Source organism: Marmota monax, unplaced genomic scaffold (assembly GCF_021218885.2).
Source record: "Marmota monax isolate L192 unplaced genomic scaffold, Marmota_monax_Labrador192_F-V1.1 WCK01_AAM20220418_F8-fsc00141, whole genome shotgun sequence".
Classification (NCBI taxonomy): domain Eukaryota; kingdom Metazoa; phylum Chordata; class Mammalia; order Rodentia; family Sciuridae; genus Marmota; species Marmota monax.
Window position 1 is genome coordinate 631896 of NW_026692981.1, and position 21312 is coordinate 653207.

The following is a 21312-nucleotide window of genomic DNA, read 5'->3' on the forward strand; positions in this document are numbered from 1 at the left end:
TCCATCCTTGACCTACTAGTTGAAGCTGCTTTTCCTGGATCATTAAAGCTTGTGTCATAAGGCGTTGCACAGCACATATTCAGGATTCTGTGCTGTTTACGTTAAGGCATGGGTGCAGGCTTTATTCTCCCCATTTGTTAGTGGAGGAAACAGAGTTGGAAAGGGAATCTTGAATCTCTCTGAATTCAAGGGCTCTGTGGTGTTAAAACTGGGCACAACCAGTATTCCTGCCCTTCAAGCTGCCAGGGAGGCTCAGCAGAGGAATCTAAAGCAATCTTTTAATGAACAGCAGGAGCTGGGGAAGCATCTAGAACCGCCTTCCATGCACACACAGCACATGCAGACCCTAGGTGGTTTTTAGTTTCCTGGGTTCTTTTTTTCTGGAGATATTGACCATATTTACCATAAGTTCTTACGTGAGACTTGAGATTGGAAATCTAACAGGAAAATGTAACATCCTGTCCAGGATTGCACGGACATCCAGCAGCCCAATTGTTGACTAGGTGGGGAAAAAACCCAATAAACAGAAACAAAACAAAGCAAAACAAAAACCAAACCGAAACCAAGCCCAGCTAGAGCAGGCTGCAGAACTGACTGAAGTCTTGTTCCCAGCGAGGTTCTGGGAGGGCTGGAAAATGCCCCCAGGACACTGCTTTAGTGATGTGTGCCAGTGTCTCCCAACCCACTTCTCCACCAGGAGGCTTTCCTGGGGATTCCTAATTCACACACTGACTCATCTCCTGGCAGCGTGCAGCACGTGGTCCCACAGCTGACCCTTTGATGAACACCATCACATGCAGAACAGACCCAGGCTTTTCTTAGAGGTCCTTGAGGTCATCAGAGGAACTCAGCCCTTGGCTGCAGAGCCTGGCAGGGCAGTATTCCACGGCTCATGTGAGCACCCTTGCTAGCTGCATGCCGTCCATAATCTGATTTCATTCCTTCATGTCTTTGACAGGTTCGACTTTACCTGTTGATTCCTTCTGTAAAGGTTTTGGAGTTTGGTTCCAACAGAGACCTACAGAGACTCTCTGAGAATTAGTAACAGGGAAACCACAGAGTCCTATTGTGTGTAGGAGAACACAGGGGGAAGCTCTCCTCATCAAAGATGGAAAACCGCGATGCAAAAGCAAACCTAGAGTTGTGGTGCTGATCCAACTAAGAGACAGAAGGGGACGTTGAACAAAGCAGCAGACCGTGCGAAATTGAAATGTGGCCATATTTACATTTGTTAAAGACGTTGAAGCAACTGGACTTTAAGAATTCTTGTGCATGGGCTATTGGGGGGATGAAAGACCAAGCATGATCTTGAACTTTTGCATTGCAATATAAGAATATATCGAATGAAATTTATAAAGAACAGGGAGAACTCTGATTGGGGGAGTACAGGTTTAATGTATCCATGCTGAGGTTGAACATAGACGAGAAAACAAGGATTTAAACAAGCAGTTTGGTGTTGATGATGTGGAGCTTATAAAAAATTCAGGGTTAACAATTTATTGTTTTGAATAATAGTCCTCAAGATGGTGTTTTAAATGATGTAGAATGTTCCTCAAACTATTACAGAAAATGAAATATTATTTTGAACGAAATCTGCACCATTACATTTAAACTGATTGTTTTTACACTCTGGGAATTTCAGCTGTGAAAAATTTCTTTGCAGATATGTATTATCATTAATGTTTCTTTCTTCAAAAGGTGTTCCTACGTCCAAGCATATCTGCCTGTAATTGAGAAATGGTGTTGAATGTTGTCAAGGGGAGTATCTTTGTGTTTCTAATAGGACTTGGCATTGTGGGGAACGTCCTTGTTCTTGTGAACTATATGGGCTTGTTTAGAAGCACCATGAAATCTATCCACCTCGTTCTCATCCACTTGGCTTTTACAAACATGATGACACTTCTTACTAGAGGCATGCCAAGGACAGTATCCAGTTTGGGGTTGAGAAGCCTCATAGATGATATGGCCTGTAAGGTGGTGGTTTACCTCAGCAGGGTGGCCCGGGGCCTGTCCATCTGCACCACCAGTCTCCTCACGGTGGTCCAGGCCATCACCATCAGCCCCAGAGCCTCCAGGTGGGGGAGGCTGCAGCCCAGGTCTGCATGGCACCTGCTTCCCTTGTTGCTCTTCTGTTGGATTCTCAATTCCGTGATAAGCATGAACTTACCGTTTTATATCAAACACATCAGAAGTATGAACACATCAGAAGTTACTAGAAGTGATAATTTCTGTTATTTTCAATCACAAAACTGGACAATTGGATGGATTTTTATTGTTCTCATGGTCCTTCGAGATGCTGTGTTCCAGGGTGCCATGGGCGGGGCCAGTGGCTACATGGTCTTCCTCCTCCACAAGCACCACCAGCAGGTGCTCCACCTTCAGACCTCCAAGCTCCTTCACAGAACCCCCCCTGAGGTGAAGGCTGTGAAGAGTGTCCTCCTTCTGATGCTCTGCTTTCTCTTCTTCTATTGGACAAATTGTTTTTTGTCTTTATATGTAACTTTCTCTGTAGAGAATAATTTCATAGAAGGAAGTGCTGTAGAATTTGTGGACCTGGGGTACGCAGTCCTCAGTCCACTTGTGCTGATGCACAGGGATGGACACCTGGCTGAGTGTCGGCATGTGTCTGTTTCAATGATTTTTCAATAAGTAAGTTTGAAACCATTCTTAGTTTTGTGTTGCTGTATGTAATGGAAAAATCAAGTAAGGGTAGCTGAATCACAGAGAGGCTCATTTCCGTACCCCAGATCTGGTGACAGTCCTATGACATCTGCCATAGGCAGGTGGTGCAGTGTGTTTCTTCTATCTCTCTGTGGAGTCCTGTGAGAGATGTCATCTGAATCTGGTTAAGGATGATCTTCTATCTCTCCTAGGACCCTGTATATTTGCTTGTTTTACTTCTTTTATAAATCTCAGACTCTGTTGATATATATATATATATATATATATATATATTGACATGTAAGGTGTATATATAATTAGTAGAATCTATCTTCAGAATTATAATATTTACATATAAAATAGAATAACATACTTCATTGGATGTCATCTATAGTATAAAATCTGCAAGACTAAAGGGATTGAAAGTGTAGTTGTCTTGTTTGATAGAAATGTCAATGGAGGCACAATGAAAATAACTTAGTTGTTCTTTTCATGTTTTCTGATTGGTAAATCCCTATTTGAATGCATTTTATCTCCAATCAATGATAAGTTGGTATTGATCGCAAATCATGACTTGTTTCCAGAGTGTTAGTTAAAGTCTTTACGCTGCTTGATGTTCTTTTCCTGTTTTTAGAAATACACATCATATTCTGATTCATAGTGAAATGAACTTACTTTTCCTTTTTCTTAAATGGACAAAACATATATTTGTGTAGAAAGCACAGATCTGGCATGAATGCGTCTGATTAAACATTTTGAAATATTATTTATACTGTCAACATATTGATTATATCTTAAAGATATCAGATTTGACATAGAGGTCCTTCCCCTTCATTGCAAGATGTCCTCTACGTTTTTCTTATGATGCTGTTTATTTTTGGATGTTTTAATTCTCTAGGAAGAAATGGTGAAGGCCTTTCCATTAATAATGTTAACATATTTAAAGTAATTTTTAATATCATCATGTCATACTCAAAAATTAGGAGTTTATCTGCTTGATAACATGGTGGCGTCCTTGAAGATAAAGTGTGTCATAGTGTCTTAGCCCACGTTTCTCCTGTGACAGCTGGGTCCTGAAATCTAGTAAGAGAACAAGACAAGGTGAGCCACCCCTGAACAGGTGGTCACTTATGGGCTCAAGGGCAAGGAGTGCGAATCCCATAAGTGCAGTTAGGAATGAGTGGCAGGTAAAATGCAATCAGGGGGTTAGACGACTGAGCATTTGCAACAGACAGACACCTAGAAGGTGGCCCATGACAGTTGGAAACAAGTTGTCAAGGCTTGCCTGGATTTTATTTTCCCTACATAAGTATGATTCTTCTTCACTCTAAAGTGTGGGGATTGAGTTGAGAAAATAAAATTTCATCTGAAATCATAATTAGTAAATAATTGAAAAGAATGGAGCATGTGATTAAGAGTGTTTCTACATGTGGAGTGGAGAGAGGAGAGAGGATGGGAAACCTTGGCCTGGAGCACTCTGACATGACTGGCAGGACATCAGTCTCTTTGATTTCTCAAATGTCCGTAGGTTTTTAAAGCAGGAAAATATAAACAGTGACATGAACTCTGCATCAGTTGTGCCTTAGAAAGCTAAAATGATGTTTATAGTAGAGATGACAGAATATTCCCCCAATTTTCTGAGTCAGACCTCCAGATTCAGAAACCCTGAAGATCTTGTTATATGGAATTGAAACAGCGATGTTTATACATAGACCTGTAGCTGCTAAAAAGGAAAACAAAGAAATATCTTGAAAGCAACAATGAATACATCAGGTAAAAGCCATCAAAGATTCCTAATTGATAGTGGATTTCATACACAGGATCTTGGGCCCCAGAAAACTGCATTGATCACAAACCTAGAAAATCCCTCCTCTTATTGGTGGATGCATGAACATTTTGGTTCTTTAGCCATTATCGTCAGTTCATACCCAGTGTCAGTTAATCACTGAAATGTCTGGTGGTTCCCTTGTTCCCATGTGCCGGAGTCGGGCTGTAGCAAAATAACTGGGGGGGCGACGAATAACTTGTGTAGATTGATACAGCAGGAGTGGGAGCCCTTTATTGCAGGACAGGAGCAGTATTTATACATTCCACACAGCTTACCTAATTAGCATAAACTAGATACATCAGTCAACCAATAAAGAATCTCCACACTTAATGGCTCGCTTTTGTTACTTCTCAAACCACTCCCTCTGGCATTTTGCCAGGTGCCGCAGTCTGGCTGGGCACAAATCACGAGCCACTGAAGCAGGAACAAACTTTATTTTTAAACTGCAGGAAAACACTTCACACAGCTCCCGGGGAATCCTCCCGAATGCGCCAGGAGGCTTGTCCAGGAACCCCCAGCCGGAAATATCTCTCCCGGAAATCCCTCCTCCTGCACTTCCCCAACCAATGGGAACTCTCGGGGAATCCCCGGAAATCCCCATGAGAACTCCAAAATAGTGCGAGAACTCAAAAGTTGCGGCAGAGGCGGATAGTAATGCCTCGCCTGTCAATCAATACTGTTGGCAAAATGCCAGGGGCCATACAGACTCGGCCGTGGCTCTCAGCAGCCAGGCGCCATCCAGACTTGTTTACAGACTCTAACATTCCCCTTTTTGTTTAATTTAAATAACGACCATAGTGGTTTTTACATAAACACCATAAATAATCTGCTACAAGCAGAAGGGGAGGATACAAAATGCCACAATACCAAGCCACTTGATGGCTCCATACAAGAAGCCCTTGGAAAAATTATACCAGCAATGACACCGTTAGCAAAGATAACCGAGTTACAATTTGTTGTAGATTACAGTTTGTTGTCTCAGTCCAGGTAAAGCAGTGTCTCAATAGATTAACTCACAGTCCAGGTAAATCACAGTCCAGGTAAGTTCTGCAGGCAGCTAGCTTGATCCGAAGTCTTGTCCGTTTCTCAGCTGAAGTCTCCTCTGATTTTCAGCAACACTGGAAATTCTTCCACCTTGGTCTTCACTGGCACTGGGACGAAGGCAGGAACTCCGGATGGCTAAAGAAAATCCTGTAGCATTCCACTAAGAAAACAACCTTCTGAACAATTTAGTACATTATCTCAAGGTTTTTTACATTTGAAATAAGCATTAATAGTGCTCATTACTCATCAGCTTCCAGGTGTGGGAGAACCATTGTAGTTACTGGCCTTGGTAATGACCAAATATCAGGGACGCCGGTAGCGTGTTTTGCTGGCTGTAGCGTCCTGGGCAGCCCCAGATGGCCCTGGGGAGTCCTTGCTGCGCTGTGACCGGCTTGCACACTCGGCAGCCGCCTTTCCGCTTCACGCACCCTCCGGTAACGAAAAGTATTTAGTAATAGCCTTTTGCTGCAACTTTTTTCCTGATAATCCTTCTTCTTCTGAACTTTCTGTTTCTTTCTGACTAGAGTTCCTGGGCTTCCATCAACACATGCCCTAACTATTCTTGGTTCCACTGGGGTGCCTCCTTCCCTTATCAATTTACTTCTCACCCCTTCCATATTTTCATCACAAAGACAATACAATACACTGAGACAAAACAAGACACAAACATACTGCATCAATCTTCTCCATTTTCTCGAAAATGCCGCAGTCTGTCTGGCTGCAGCAAAATAACCGGGGGGTGACGAATAACTTGTGTACGTTGATACAGCAGGAGTAGGAGCCGTTTATTGCAGGACAGGAGCAGTATTTATACATTCCACACAGATACATCAGTCAACCAATAAGGAATCTCCACACTTAATGGCTTGTTTTTGTTACTTCTCAAACCACTCCCTCTGGCATTTTGCCAGGCACCATCCAGACTTGTTTACGAACTCTATCATTCCCCTGGCAAAATGCCAGGTGTTATTTTGACTTGTTTACAGATTCTAACAGAAAAGGCCATTTTTCCTCTCGCCCTATCTGCCTAGGGATGAGCAGATTGCTCCCGTCCTATCTATGGACAGGCAGCTTTTTTTCATCACTTACCCCCGAGTGTCCCGGAGCTCCCCGTAACGGGCCACCATCTGCCGCAGTCCGGCTGCAGCAAAATAACCGGGGGGTGACGAACAATTTGTGTACGTTGATACAGCAGGAGTGGGAGCCGTTTATTGCAGGACAGGAGCAGTATTTATACATTCCACACAGCTTATCTAATTAGCATAAACTAGATACATCAGTCAACATGGTGGTTGTGCCGGCATCAAATTGGAGAATGACAGGCATGTGGGGGTGCCCTCCAGCAGGTGGAGTTAAGAAGAGTTGGTGTGCCCCAGATTTTGTGAACCTGGAATTCCAGATAGCCTGTTATTCTGGAGTGCATAGGAAAGAAATAGAGAATAGAATTCAGGAAGAGAAATTGGAGATTCCTTCCAGAAAGAAGCTGGAAAGGGTGCCTGGTAGGTGGAGGGATGAGATCTATGCCTGAAATTGGGCCAGGAAAAATATGGCACAAGGGAAAGCCTGTTGTTCTGCCCACAGGTTGTGAACACAAGACCAGTAATGGCACCAAGAGGGCACGGACTTAAGGTTCCTCTGACATCCATGTTAACCTGATTTAAGGTGTTAAGCTGCAGGAGTACTTGGGCCTGGAAGGAGGGGCCGGTTTCACCTTGCTGAGATGAATCCATGAGGGTCTCCCAACACACTAGTAGTCAGGAGAACTTGGAATGGTCCTGTCCATTTGGGGGATAAAAGAGAAGGATGAAGGTTCCTGAGATACACCCAGGCCCTGGGACAAGGGTGACAGGCAGGCAGTAGAGAGGAGGGTTGTGGTTGGGTTGTCTACATGTTCAAGAAGCAGATGCCTCGTTAGAGAAAGAGTGGGAAAGTGGTCGCTGAGGGGACTCAGGAAACAGGGTGGACCCCAGGAGGAAAGGGCGGACATACATAAGTTTAACGGGGCTGATGAAGGAAGGGGAATGAGGTGGCTCTTGAACCCATTAGGGCCAAAGGTTATAGTCCAGGTTTTTTTTTTGTTGTTGTTTGGTTGGTTTTTTGTTGTTGTTGTTGTTGTTATTGTTTTTTTAACTCTAGGGACAGGTTAATGAGCTAGGATTTGAGGAGAGAACGGGCTTTTCAACTTTTCCTGAGGACTGTGGATGATAGGAAAAGTTCACGGGTGGACTTGATGGGACATATGGGAAATGAAGGAGGAGTGTGAGGGGGGCAGGCTAAATCTGAGAATGATTTCCTCCAGAACAACTTTAGTGGCGATGGACAAACTCTCTGTAGTTGTAGGAGAAGCCTCTACTCATGCTGAGAAGTCTACTGGGTAGGGTCCAAAGAGCGCGTGTGAGGAGGGGGAAAGAAGGAGAAGGAGAGGTGGGAGTGATGTGATGTGGGGTCAGGAGAAGGGTGACCAAGGACGGGGCCAGGCAGGGAAGACGTCCTCCTATTGAGTGAAGGTGCACCTGCGAGGGATGAAGCTGCGGCTGGGAGAGGAGAAGGAAAAGCACAGGTGGAGGTCAGAAAAGTGGAGAGGGATCCTGGGGGTCAGAAGAGGGAACTCACTAAGATTGGGAGATGACAGGGTCAAGGGACAGCAAGCAAAGAGGACCTGTGCAGAGGAGCAGGACTGACAGAGGGGGGTGAGAGCAAGAAGAGGAAGGTTTGCATATAAGGAATGTCTGCCCATTCGCCACAGCAATGACAGAAGTTCTGTAAGTCCTGTACAGTGGTGGGATTGAAAGTCCATTCTCTGGCCAGGAGGAATCTTTTTTTAAATTTATATTGGGGCCAGGCTGAGTTAAAACAGAAAATGAGCCTGCAAGGTTTGAGCTCTGGAGACAAAGAGAGATGCCAAAGGCTTTTGAGGAGCCAGCCAATGGGGGAGTTGAGGGAATTTTAGAGTGGGCAGACCCCATGGCTAATGGTACTCAGGAGCCCAGAGAAGGGAAAGAGAGGAGGGAAGGACGTCCCCACAACACCCCTGATTTCCCATGTAGAAGTGGACCGTCAGTGATGGTCATCAAAAAGAACAAATAAAATGATACAACAGTCCTAAATTCCCTGAAAAAAGAATACTCAGAGCTGACATGACTAGGTTATGTCAAGAAAAAGAGACACCTTCATGCCTTTCCATCATCGTGCTGCCTTCACTCTTCTACAATATTGATGACAGCAGAGATATTTGGTCAAGAACTGCCTCTATCTAGGAAAATTACGAGCAAAAGCAATTGCTCATCCCATCCCTGGAGGAACACAGAGACTACTGGCCCCATGGAGGTCTTGAAAGAGGTAAGCCTGGAGATCCCACGTCTCCATTTGACCCTCCTATCTGGCCAATGTAAAGTCAGATGGATCTTGAAAAATGACAGTGAATGGTCACAAGTTTTTCAGGTGGGAACCACAATTGAATGCATTTTTCCCGAGAGTTCATTGATATTTACTTATTTATTTACTGCAAATGAACATCTTCTTTTATCTGGTGTTAATGCAGCTGTCAATCATGTAAATGTGTTTTTTCCATCTTTGTCCACAAGACATGTGAAAACTAGGTAGCTTAGAGTGGCCAGCACAGCAGCATGTCTTCACTATCCAGTCTTGGGATATTTATTATCTCTACCTGTCACTGTCATGATTTTTTTTTGCAGGGACACATTGAAACAGCTCAGGTGGGAGGCCTAGATTTGGGCAGGTCTTCCTCATCTCATGAGCCCTGCAGAATGTCCCTGTGACTATGCTGCACCTCTTGAGCACGTGCCAGCCCTTTTCCTGGGAGCGGATGTAACGATAATGCCTGTCCACTGTCAGTAGTCACATCTGAGATTCCATGTGACTGATCTTTCCTCCACAGAGAATAATTATGTAAGTTTACTCTCTGTCTCTCTCAGAGATAGCTGATGAATTCTTTCTCATTTGCTGTGATGAAAACTAACCACAAAACTCTGATGTCATCATTTCTATAAACATAGAGCTCTGAAGTTGCACACCTTTTATCACTATGACCAACTTAACTGACGAGAACGGGTTAGAGTAGGGAAGCTTTGTGTTTATATTTGTGTTATCTTTTTATTTCTATTTATTTATTGCATTACTGAGAATTGAAGCCAGGGTTGTTATACCACTGAGCCACATTCCTAGTCCTCTTTGGTTGGTTTAGTTGGTTTGGTCTGGTTTTGATTTTGAGTGTAGGTCTCACTAAATGGCCCAGGCTTCTGTAAACTAATAGTCCTCCTGTTTTAGCTCCCTGGGTGCTGGATTACCTGGGCACTCGGAGGAGGAAAGGCTTATTTTGGCCCATGGTTTCAGAGATGTACTCCATGGTCTCCTGACTGCAAGGCAGAAACACCAGGGAGGCAGAGAAAACCGTTCAACCCTTGGAATCAGAGAAGGTGACAAAGAAAAACAGGAAGACACCAGGGTCAGATACAGTCCCCAATGCCACACCCCAGGTGACATGATTCTACTTGCCACACTACACCAGGCTATAGTGAGCAGCCAGTAGTACATTCAAATTGTTCATCTATCAAATGGGCTAATACAATGAGAAGATTCCAGCCCTCATGACCCAATCACGATCTGACTGAGTCTTAACAGGCACAACTCTGAACAGTCCTGCATTGCCTGACATGAGCTCTAAGCACAAAGCAGAGCACTCCAGTCCCGGGCCTCTGTTGTCGTGCCAAGCTCACAGAGCAGAATTCAGTCCATCTCCAAGAGCCCCATGTCTTTCCCATGGAGCACTGCTCCAGTGTCCAGCATCTCTAGCACTGAAGACAAACTCTTGGCTGTGAGCCACTGGAAAAATCAAAAGCAAGTTCCATGCATCCTCAGACAATACCACTGAGGGAAAGTTCTCGATTCAAAAAGAAAGAATAGGAACATAGAAAAAAGGGGCTGGCCCCAAAAGCAAGACCAAGACCCAGCAGGACAAACACCAAGTCCTACAGCCCCGGGTCAGACATCCAGAGCACCTGGTAGTGAGAGCATTTATGGCGTCCCAGAAGCAAATGTGTTACCAAGTAAATGGAAGTTGGAAGGAAACTTCTCTCTTCACAGTGTCAGACACTGATCAAAGCAGGGCGCACTGTTCTGGACGCTCATCGAGTTGAGTGTGTTTGCGTGGCAACACTTATATGCTCTGAAACTTTATGGTAGATTCTCACATTAAGGTGATGATGTGCCATCCTTCCTCCTGTCAGTTATGTGACCACGGTTCACGAGTTCTCTCTGTACACCCATTAATCCATTTCAGTGAGATCTGGCATGTACAGGTGGTCTGACTGTAGTCCTTCTAATCCCTTCCAAATAAAGGAGCACATACCAGAATCTCATAGTATATTGGTGATATAATTAACGATATGCATTACATTAATTATTTTGACAGATGAATTTCTCAGAGTTTATTGGTTATTTAAATGACACTAATTTACACACATTTATTGAGTACCATGTGTACATATATACATTTAATAATATCCAAATCAAGGCACACAAACACACATGCACACACACACACAACCTCAAATATTTATATTTATACACACACACATATTTTAATGCTGAAAACAAGGAAACTATCTTCTCAGCTTTCTGAAATATACACAGAAAACCATTATCCACTAATACTGCAGAATCATATCCCACCTGAACTCCCTGCTCCTATAAACCTGGTGACTTTGAACCATTTATCCTCTTTCCCCATCCTTCCCTTACCAGTACTCTGATGCTAACTGTTCTGCTCTCCACTCCTAGGAGGTCAATATTTTCCCATTCCACCTTTGATTGACACCTTGTGGTGCTTGCCTCTTTGTACTACTTTCTGCTGCAGTGAATGTAGAATTGCAGGTGTCTCTCTAAAATGATGATTTTATATTCTTTAGATTTAAACCAAATGTAGGATCTCTGGATCATGTGGTAGTTTTATTGTTACTATCTTTTGGATTCTCCCACAGATTTCATAATATCTGTACTTTTTCACTTCCCACCTACAGTGGGCGAGGGCTCCATTCTTACCACATCACTACCAGAACCTCTGTCTCTTTGATATTCTTGCCATTCTATGGCATTGAGGCTTGTACGAGCATTACCCTGATAACTACTAAGATTGAACATTTGTAAATTGTCTTCCAGGAAAGGTGTCTACAGGCTAAGTGCCCCTTTTTAATCAGCGCCTTTTGTTGTAGCTCTTGAATTTGTTTGTGTATTTTGTTATTGATTTTTGCTTTTCATGTTTGTTTGCATATATTAGGATCCAACCCAAAGCATTGCCTATACTGACAAATGGTCTCCCACTGATCTACACCAACAGCTCTTCCTATTGACTCTTCAAGTTTCTTCTGCATACGTTGAATATAAACCCCCTGTGAGATTCATACTTTCCAAATATGTTCAACTGTTATGTAGTTAGTCTCTTCCCTATGTTTTATTCTTTTCTTTTCCTGTGCAGAAGTATTTTTAGTATTCTAGTATTTTCTTGGGTTTCTTCTCATTTTGCTGACTTGTGCAAAAAATCCTTGTGTATTATAATGTCATAGTCTTTCCCCTGGTTTTATTCTACTACTTTAGTGGATTCATACCTTATATTTAATTTTTTTAATCCATTGTAATAGATGTTGTAGCTTATAAAAGAAAGTGTCTACAGACATATTTTTCCATGTGAATAGGCAATTTTTCCAGGAGAACTCCATTGAGAAGACTGATTTTTCTCTAATAAATCTCAGAGCACCTCTGTTGAAACTCAGTTAACTGTAGATGCATGACCTACTTCTAGCCTCCCTATTCCTTTCCATTACAAGTGTCTGTTTTTATGCCAAAACCATGCTGCCCCAATTCCTATCACTTTGTAGTATGTTTTGAGCTCTGAAGTACTGTAGTGCCTCCTACTTCATTCTTTTTGCCTAAGATGGATTAGGTTGTGTGTTTAATTTTTGAGGAATATCCACACACTCTTCAGAATGGGAAAGGAACACTGATCTCAACAACAGTGCAGACACAATATCCAGAGTCACTTTTCCATATCCAAAATTGTTTTTCTCCAGCTTCTTACTAACAATGATTATTTCTTCCATCCTAGTTAAGAAGCAAGCTAGCTGGGCATGGTTGTCCATGACTGGAATCCCAGTGGCTCAGGAGGCAACAGCACAAGGATCAAGAGTTCAAAGCCAGCCTCAGCAATCGTGAGGCACTAAGCAACACACTGAACCCCTGTCTCTAAAAACAGAATACAAAAACATAGGACTTTGGATGTTGCTCAATCACTGACTGCCAGTGACTTAAATCCCCGGTACACCCACCCACACACACACACACACACACACACACACAGAACCTAATATAACAGGTGTGAGGTTGTGTCTTCTAAATTGGATTTGCAGTTTCCTCATGGTTAGTGATGTTGAGCACCTGCTCATTCACTTTTGGGACATTTGCAGGTCTTCTTTGGGAAAATATTATTGAAGTTTCTTGCCCACTTTTAATCTGTTTATTCTTGGGGTATTTGATTATCCACCTGTGTGAGTGATTCACATAATTTGGACAGTAAGACTCTACAAGGTTATCAAATGTGGATATCATGCCATGGCAGGCTTATCAATGTTTTGAGTGTGCCTTTTTGTGCAGAATGAATTTACTTTGACATAATGGTGCTGGGTAATTTCATATATATATATTTTTTTTTCTGCTTTGGAAGTCGTATCCAAAAACTCAGTGAAGACACCAAACTCAAGGAGTGTTTCCATATATTGCATTTGAGGAGTTCTAAAATTTCAGCTTGATAGCTGAATCTTTGCTGAATTTTCAGTTTTGTGTATGGTTTCAAATTCTGGCCCAATGTCATATTTGCGTGTGATTATCTAGTTTTAACAACATTTGCTTAAGAAATTTATGAGGATAGCTCAGCATCCTAGGTAAACAATGTGGGCTCATTGCCCTGAATTCAACATCAAGTTGGTAAGTGCTAGCATTGAACTAGAATCTCTAAACACAAAGGGATCATCAGCTCCCAAGGGCACATGTGCAATATGATGGCACTGACTCAGCAAGTGACAGTGGCCATGTTCACCAAAATGGAAAATAATCAGAACTGTGAGACTCAGAGAGATCTGTGGCATTGATCTATTGATCATGAAATCTGCAGAAATAAAACATGTGGGAGTTCTCAGTTCTTCCTGGAGCAGTAGATGAGAGAAACCCCATCTGTTCTGAGGGTACATCTGACTTGCATCTCGAACAGGTTTCATGGCTCCTCCATTAACTCCCATCCTGGAGCCAGTCTGCAGACCAGGGCTCCTGTGTGGAGGGGAGGGAGCTGCCCGTGAGGGACCTTGCTGCCCTGCCAGAGCACACTGACCCCTTCCTCCTACTCTTCCCCAGTGAGACGGACGTTCACCTAATAGAATGACTGGGCATGGGAACAGGGAACCACCAGACATTTCAGTGATTAACTGACACTGGGTATGGACTGACCATAATTGTAGGAGACCCAAAATATTTCTAAATCCACCAATAGGAGGAGGAATTTACTGTTTGTGATCAATGAAGTTTTCTCTGACCCATATCTTTGTATGAAATCCACTTTCAATTAGGAATCGTTGATAAATTTTGCTTGATATATTCTTCTGGATGCTTTCAAAATATTTCTTTGTTTTAATTCTTTAGCAATCACAGGTTTGCATATAAACATTACTGTGTCAATTCCTTATGATAAAGTCTTTGGGTTTCTGAATGTGAAAGTTTGTCGCACAAAATTAGGAAAATATTCAGTCATCTCTACAATAGACCCCATGTATGTTTTCTAAGGCACAACTGATGAAGAGTTCATCTCACTGTTCATATTTTACTACTTGAAAATCCTACTGACATTTGCAAAATCAAAGAAATTCAGTGCACTACCAGTCATGTCAGAGTGTCCCAACTGCCAGTGTTCCCATTCCCCCTCCACCTGAGTGTAACAATGTCAGTCATGTGCTTCATTCTTTTCAATTATTTTCTAATTATGATTTCAGACATAGTTGTATTTTCTCAACTCAATGCCCACATTTGAAAGTGAAGAAGAAACATATTTATGTAGGAAAAATAAAATCCAGGCAAACCTTGATAAGTTGTTTCCAATAGTCATGAGCCATGAGCACCTCTCAGCATATGAGACAAACACTGTTGGTTCATTGCCATCAACTCAACATCAAATTGGGAAGTGCTAGCATTCAACTAGAATCCCTAAACACAAAGGGGACCATCGGATCCCAAGGTCACATGTGTCATGTGGAGGCACTGATTCACCAGGGGACAATGGCCATGTTTACCATAACAGAAAATAATCAGAATTGTGAGGCTCAGAGAGATTATTCACCTAGCTATTTGTCAGTTGTTAATGCTCAGTCATCTAATCCCGTGATTCCACGTTCACGTGTCATTTTCCTAGCTGTAATTCCAGGATTTGCACTGTTTGCCCTTGAGCCCTTACAAAACGACCTGATCAGAGTCGGAGCAATTTGTTCCCTGTGCGAGATTGAAGCGACAGCTGTCGCAGGGGAACTGTAGAGCTGACACAGTCGTGCACCCTTCATTTTCAAGGATGCCAACGTTACACCAAGCAGACAGACTCCTAACTTTGGAGTATGACATGACATTAAAAGATCATTTTAAATCTGTGTCATTGTGGGACAAACAAAGGACAAGAAAAGACCTTCAGCATATCTTCCTAGAGAATTAAACATCCAAGATAAACAGTGCCGTAAGAAAGAGGTAGAGGACGACCGAGATGTGAAGGAGAAGGCTGGCACAGCAGCTCTGGTGGCTTGGAGGGACCACGATCAATACGTCAACAGCAACAATAATGGTTACATGGTTTAATCAAATACCTATGGCCATACCTGTGCATTCTACATGAATACACGTTTCAGAAACAGAAAATCAAGTTCGATTCATTTTGAATCAGAATATAATGTGGGTTTCTAAACACAGGGGGACCATATTAAGCACCATAGAGATACTAATTAGTACTGTCTTGAAACAAGCCATGATTTGTGGTCAACACCAACTCCTCATTTATTAGGGAAAAATACATTCAAATTCTGAGATAGAACTCAAAAATCACAGAAATAAAACTGAGTTATTTCCATTATGTATCTATTCATTGTTCTATCAAATGAGACTACTACATTTTAAGTCTCTTTATTCTTACAGATTTCATAATGTAGATGATATACAGGTAAGTATATTATTCCAATCTATTTTTATTTTTTAAAGACGTTTATTTATTTTTTTTAGTTGTAGTTGCACACAATAACTTTATTTATATGTGGTGCTTAGGATCAAACCCAGGACCTCACACGTGCCAGGTGAGCGTTCTACCACTGAGCCACAGCCCCAGCCCGCCAATCTATTTTTAAATATTATGACTCTGAAAAATTTTTCTATTAATCATAAAAATATACCTCAAATATTAATACATATCAATAAAGTTTGAGGTTTACAATGGATGTAAATCTGCAAATATCTATAGTTCCATATATATATAAAGCACCCATAACAAGCTTCCTATGAAATCTGTCATAGGACTGTCACTAGCTTTGTGGTTTGGAAATCTGCCTCTATGTGATTCACCTACCCTAACTTGATTTTTCCATCACATAGAGCAACATAAATATAAGAATTACTTCAAACTTACTTATTGAAAAGATCAATGAATAGATGTTTTCTCAATCTGTTTCTCCTTCACCTTCACTGAGCACGACAACATTCACCCAGGTGTCCATCCCTGTAAATCAGCACAAATGGGCTGAGGACTGCATAGCCAAGGTCCACCAGTTCTAGAGCACTTACTTCTAGGAAACGCTTCTCTACAGAGAAAGTGACATATAAAGTCATGAAACAGTCTGCCCAATAGAAGAAGAGAAAGCAGAGCATCAGAAGGAGGACACTCTTCGCAGCCTTCACCTCAGGGGGAGTTCTGTGGAGGAGCTTGGAGGTCTGAAGGTGGAGCACCTGCTGGTGGTGCTTGTGGAGGAGGAAGACCATGTAGCCACTGGCCCAGCCATGACACCCTGGAACACAGCATCTCGAAGGACCATGAGAACAACAAAAATCCATCTAATTATCAAGGTTTGTGAGTGTAAATAACAATAGTTGTAACCGCTAATAATTTGTGATGTGTTCATGCTGTTGATATTTTTTATGTAATATAATAAGTTCATGCTTATCACGGAATTCAGTAACCAAAAGAAAAGGAACAAGGGAAGGATGTGCCATGCAGATTTGGGCTGCAGCCTCCCCCACCTGGAGGCTCTGGGACTGATGCTGATGGCCTGGACCACTGTGAAGAGACTGGTGGTGCAGATGGACAGGCCCCGGGCCACCCTACCAAAATAAACCACAATCTTACAGGCTATGTCACCTACGAAGTCTCTCAACCCAAAACTGGTAATTGTCCTTGGCATTACTTTTGAAAAAAGTGTTATCATATTTGTAAAAGCCAAATGGATGAGAATGAGGTGTATAGATTTTCTAGTGCTTCTAAACAAGCCCATATAGTTCACAAGAACCAAGATGTTCCCTGTTAGGGTCTGTAAACAAGTCTGGATGGCGCCTGGCAAAATGCCAGAGGGAGTGGTTTGTGAAGTAACAAAAGCGAGCCATTAAGTGTGGAGATTCCTGATTGGTTGACTGATGTATCTAGTTTATGCTAATTAGATAAGCTGTGTGGAATGTATAAATACTGCTCCTGTCCTGCAATAAACGGCTCCCACTCCTGCTGTATCAACATACACAAGTTGCTCATCACCCCCCGGTTATTTTGCAGCCATACTCCCGCAGTTCCCCACAACTCCAACTCCTATTAGAAACACGAAGATTATCCCCTTGACAAGATGCAAAATCATTTCTTCCCACCTACCCAAACTTCAGAGCTCTGTATCAAATTTGGGAGGCACTTCTGAGTTATACAACTCATTTCTCTTTCACTCTGACTGAAGGAAAAGAAGAATGTCAGAAGAGAAAGTGGCATTATCCCAGACTGGATTTACAACTATACAGTGAACGGCTCTAAAAGAAGGTCTTGCATTGAAAGACATGTATGACTCCCAGCTGGGAATAAAATCCAACAGGTGGTAGGTACATGCATCCATCCTGGGGAAAATTTGCCAAGATAAATAAGAGAGAGGTGTTCCTTGCTTCATGGTATTAAACTAAACTCAAAGAAATTTTTGAAAGTTTAATATCAAACAAACTGAGAAGATCATACTGGAATTTAATAAGAGACACTATGGTCTGATTAAGTGCTAATTGTTTTCGAAGGCACTCTGACAAGCAGACATATAAAGAATGAATGTGACTGTCATGTATGGTCTAATGTTACATGTGAGGACAGTTTCAGGTTGATTGGAGACAAAATGCCTTCTCATTAAACACACTGCACTTAGGAGAAACAAAATGCAAGTGAAACATTGTATCTTGGAAATCAAATAATACACCAGAAACTAGGCACAGAATACTATATAACCTAAGAATGCAGAGAGAGTCACTGCAGGACAACATGGAGTTTGAAGAAACTGAACATTTCTAAAAGCAGAAAAAGCTTCTAACTTTCTATCCTCAGGACCCACCACAGAGCTCTCTGCTGAACTCAGATCTTGCACACAGGGTCACAGTGGCTCCGGCATAGCTGAGGGGCACCTGCTCTAAAAGACCCCTTCATCTTCCTGGCCAAGGTCATACCTTTACATACCAGAAGAAGAGGGAAGGTCCTAAGGCTCAGACCCTGTCAGCCTCCCCCTTGCTCAGTCACAGAGTAAGACCTTGACTGCTGAGGGAATGTCCCCTGGGCCTGTGAGCAAGTCAGATCCTAGGGTCCACTCACCTGGGTGGCTGTGCTCCAGACAAGCTCTGGGCTGTCTTTTAGACAAGATGCATCTTTCAAGGTCGCACTTGTACCTTCTGGTTTGTGAAGTTTTTCCATTCAGTTAACTACCACAGAGGCTCCAGCGTTCAGAGCTGACACCTGTCAGGGAGAAGCTAACCCTGGGACACCAGTCCCTGAAGCACAGCTCTCCCTCTCCCTCCACAATTACTAAGTTTGTGAGGCTCAGACCTCATCTCAGTTTTAATTGGAGCTTAATTATTTTACAAGAAGTTTTCATAATAAGAAAGTGAATCGCCAGCCAAGTCTCTGTATCTGAGTTTCCCATTTCTTGGCCCTCCCTGCACTTTTCCAAAGTCTCACAGCTGAAATAGATTGGTGCCCACTTCCGGGACACAGATGTCACTTTCCCTCATGTTCAAGGCCTGCTCCATGCACAGGGATGTGGTACTTGAGGACCAGCACTGGGGACTCTGCCTTCAAAGCAAGTCTCAACCAGGCACCTGGGAAGGACAGGAGACACTTTTCTTCACTTATGTACATTGGTAGTTCAAGGATGTTGCTGTAAATGGTTATTTTATTACTTGTACATTGACCAAAAACTTGATCCCAATGGCTAGACGCATACACAGTACCACTCTCAAAACATCAAATGTGCTAACACAGAAATGCAAATCAAACTTACAGTGAGATCTCACCTCACTGTTAGAATGGCATTCATCAAGAATACAAATAGTAGTAGATTTTCTCAAAGATGTGACCAAAACAGGTGATTTCATGCCCTTGGGGGTGGGATGGCACATTAGTACAACCAAGTTGGTAAGCAGTTTGAGCATTTCTTAAAAATTGTAATTGGAACCACCATATGAGTCAGCTGCACCACGATATGGTATTTATATTCAAAGAAAACTAAAATTAGCATAATATAATGACACAAGTGCATCATATTTATAGCAGCACAATTCACAAGGGCCAAGTTCTGGAACCAGCCCAGGTGATCACCAACAGATCAATGACGCAAGAAAATGTGATGATACATCAAGCAAAATTTATCAATGATTCTTAATTGATAGTGGATTTCATTCAAGAGATCTTGGGATTGATCACTAATTTAGTAAATCCTTCCTCTTATTGGTGGATTCAGGAACGTTTTCGGTCTCCAGCAATTATGGTCAGTTCATACCCAGTGGTTCCCTCGTTCCCATGCCCAGTCATTCTATTAGGTGAACGTCCGTCTCACTGGGGAAGAGTAGGAGGAAGGGGTCAGTGTGCTCTGGCAGGGCAGCAAGGTCCCTCACGGGCAGCTCCCTCCCCTCCACACAGGAGCCCTTGTCTGCAGACTGGCTCCAGGATGGGAGTTAATGGAGGAGTCATGAAACCTGTTCTAGAGATTTGAGTCAGATTTCCACTGAGAAGAGGTGGAGTTTTAGTCCTTCTAGAGATTCAGAAAGAATTGGACAGAACTCCCATAAGTTTCATTTCCACTGACCCCATGATCAATTGATTAATGCCAAAGATCTCGCTGGAGTCCCACAGTTCTGATTATTTTCCATTTTGTTAACCATGGCCACTGTCACTTGGTGAATCAGTGTCATTACATTGCACATGTGCCCTTGGGATCTGATGATCCCTTTGTGTTTAGAGATTCTAGTTCAATGCTAGCACTTCCAAATATGATGTTGAAGTGATGGCCATGAACCAACAGAGTTTACCCTGGATGCTGAATTATACTCTTGAATTTCTTCAGCAAATGGTGTTGTTAAAACTACATAGCCAGGTGTGGCTATTTGGAGGCAAAATTCTTTGAAGGGCATTCTGTTATAAAAGAGACTCACCTCAAAAGTTTGTGGGGCCCAATTTAAGTACACAACTAGAAGACACATAAATTTGCTGACCTAGTTTAAAGTTATTAATCAACAAACTATTAAATAAAATGTTTTGTCTTCCTGAATTAACAGATAATACTTTCATACAAGCAAAATTGGAAATATGCATATACAAATAATGGTTTTTAGTAACTGAAAATTAGCAAACTGTCAAATGTTATTATTGAACATATCTAGTTGTTCTGTTCATAGACTAGCAGTATTCAGATAATTAATAAAAGAAAGACATCTATAGTTCAAAGGTTGCTATGCATTTATTTCATAGATATTATTGTTTTTGTTCTCATTTTAAAAATAAGTATTTATTTTGTTGTAATCAAAATTTTCATATGATATGTGCTCAAGTGACAGTGATGATTTAAACAAGGATCAATAACTTCGCATGCAAAGAACTAGATAGAGAATATTCAGTTTTGCAGGTCATGTGGTCTCTATCACAACTACTCAACTCTGGTCTTATAATGTGTAAACACCCAGATAATACATAAAAGAATGACCTTCCCCGAGTTCCAATACAACTTTATTTCTGAGCACTGAAATGCAAATTTGTAAATTCACATATTACAGGCAACGTGGAACATGCCTGTAATCCCAGCCACTTGGGAGGTTGAAGCAAGAGGATCCCAAGTTCAAAGCAAACCTTAGCAACTTACTGAGATCCTCAGCAACTTAGCCAGACTTTGTCTGAAAATATAAGATAAAAAGAACTGGAATGAAGTTCATTGATAAAGTGTGAGTTCAATCCCCAGTGCCTAATAATAATAATAGTAATAGTTCAAAATTATGAGTTAAAAGACAAAGACAGTACAGATTATAACTTTGGAATATTAAAGATTTAAATCGAAATTTACATGTAGACTAGGTATTTACATAATTTTTTAAAACTTAATTAAATCTAATTAAACATTTTATAAAAATAAAATGGTTTACAATTTTAGTGATCAATGTTCATATAGTGACCAGTATAACATGCTGTATGTACAGACCTGCTT

At 41.8% G+C, this 21312-nt stretch overlaps 1 protein-coding gene and 1 pseudogene across 1 annotated transcript; one reads left to right on the plus strand and one right to left on the minus strand.

The window, feature by feature from the left end:
• The first annotated feature begins 1737 nt into the window (after positions 1-1737).
• Positions 1738-2649, plus strand: LOC124097826 (putative vomeronasal receptor-like protein 4). The gene has a single exon (XM_046452393.1). The coding sequence runs from the start codon at positions 1738-1740 to the stop codon at positions 2647-2649; it is 912 nt and encodes a 303-aa protein (XP_046308349.1).
• Positions 2650-16300: 13651 nt separating this feature from the next.
• LOC124097827 (putative vomeronasal receptor-like protein 4) lies at positions 16301-19928 on the minus strand (annotated as a pseudogene).
• Between the last annotated feature and the right edge of the window lie 1384 nt (positions 19929-21312).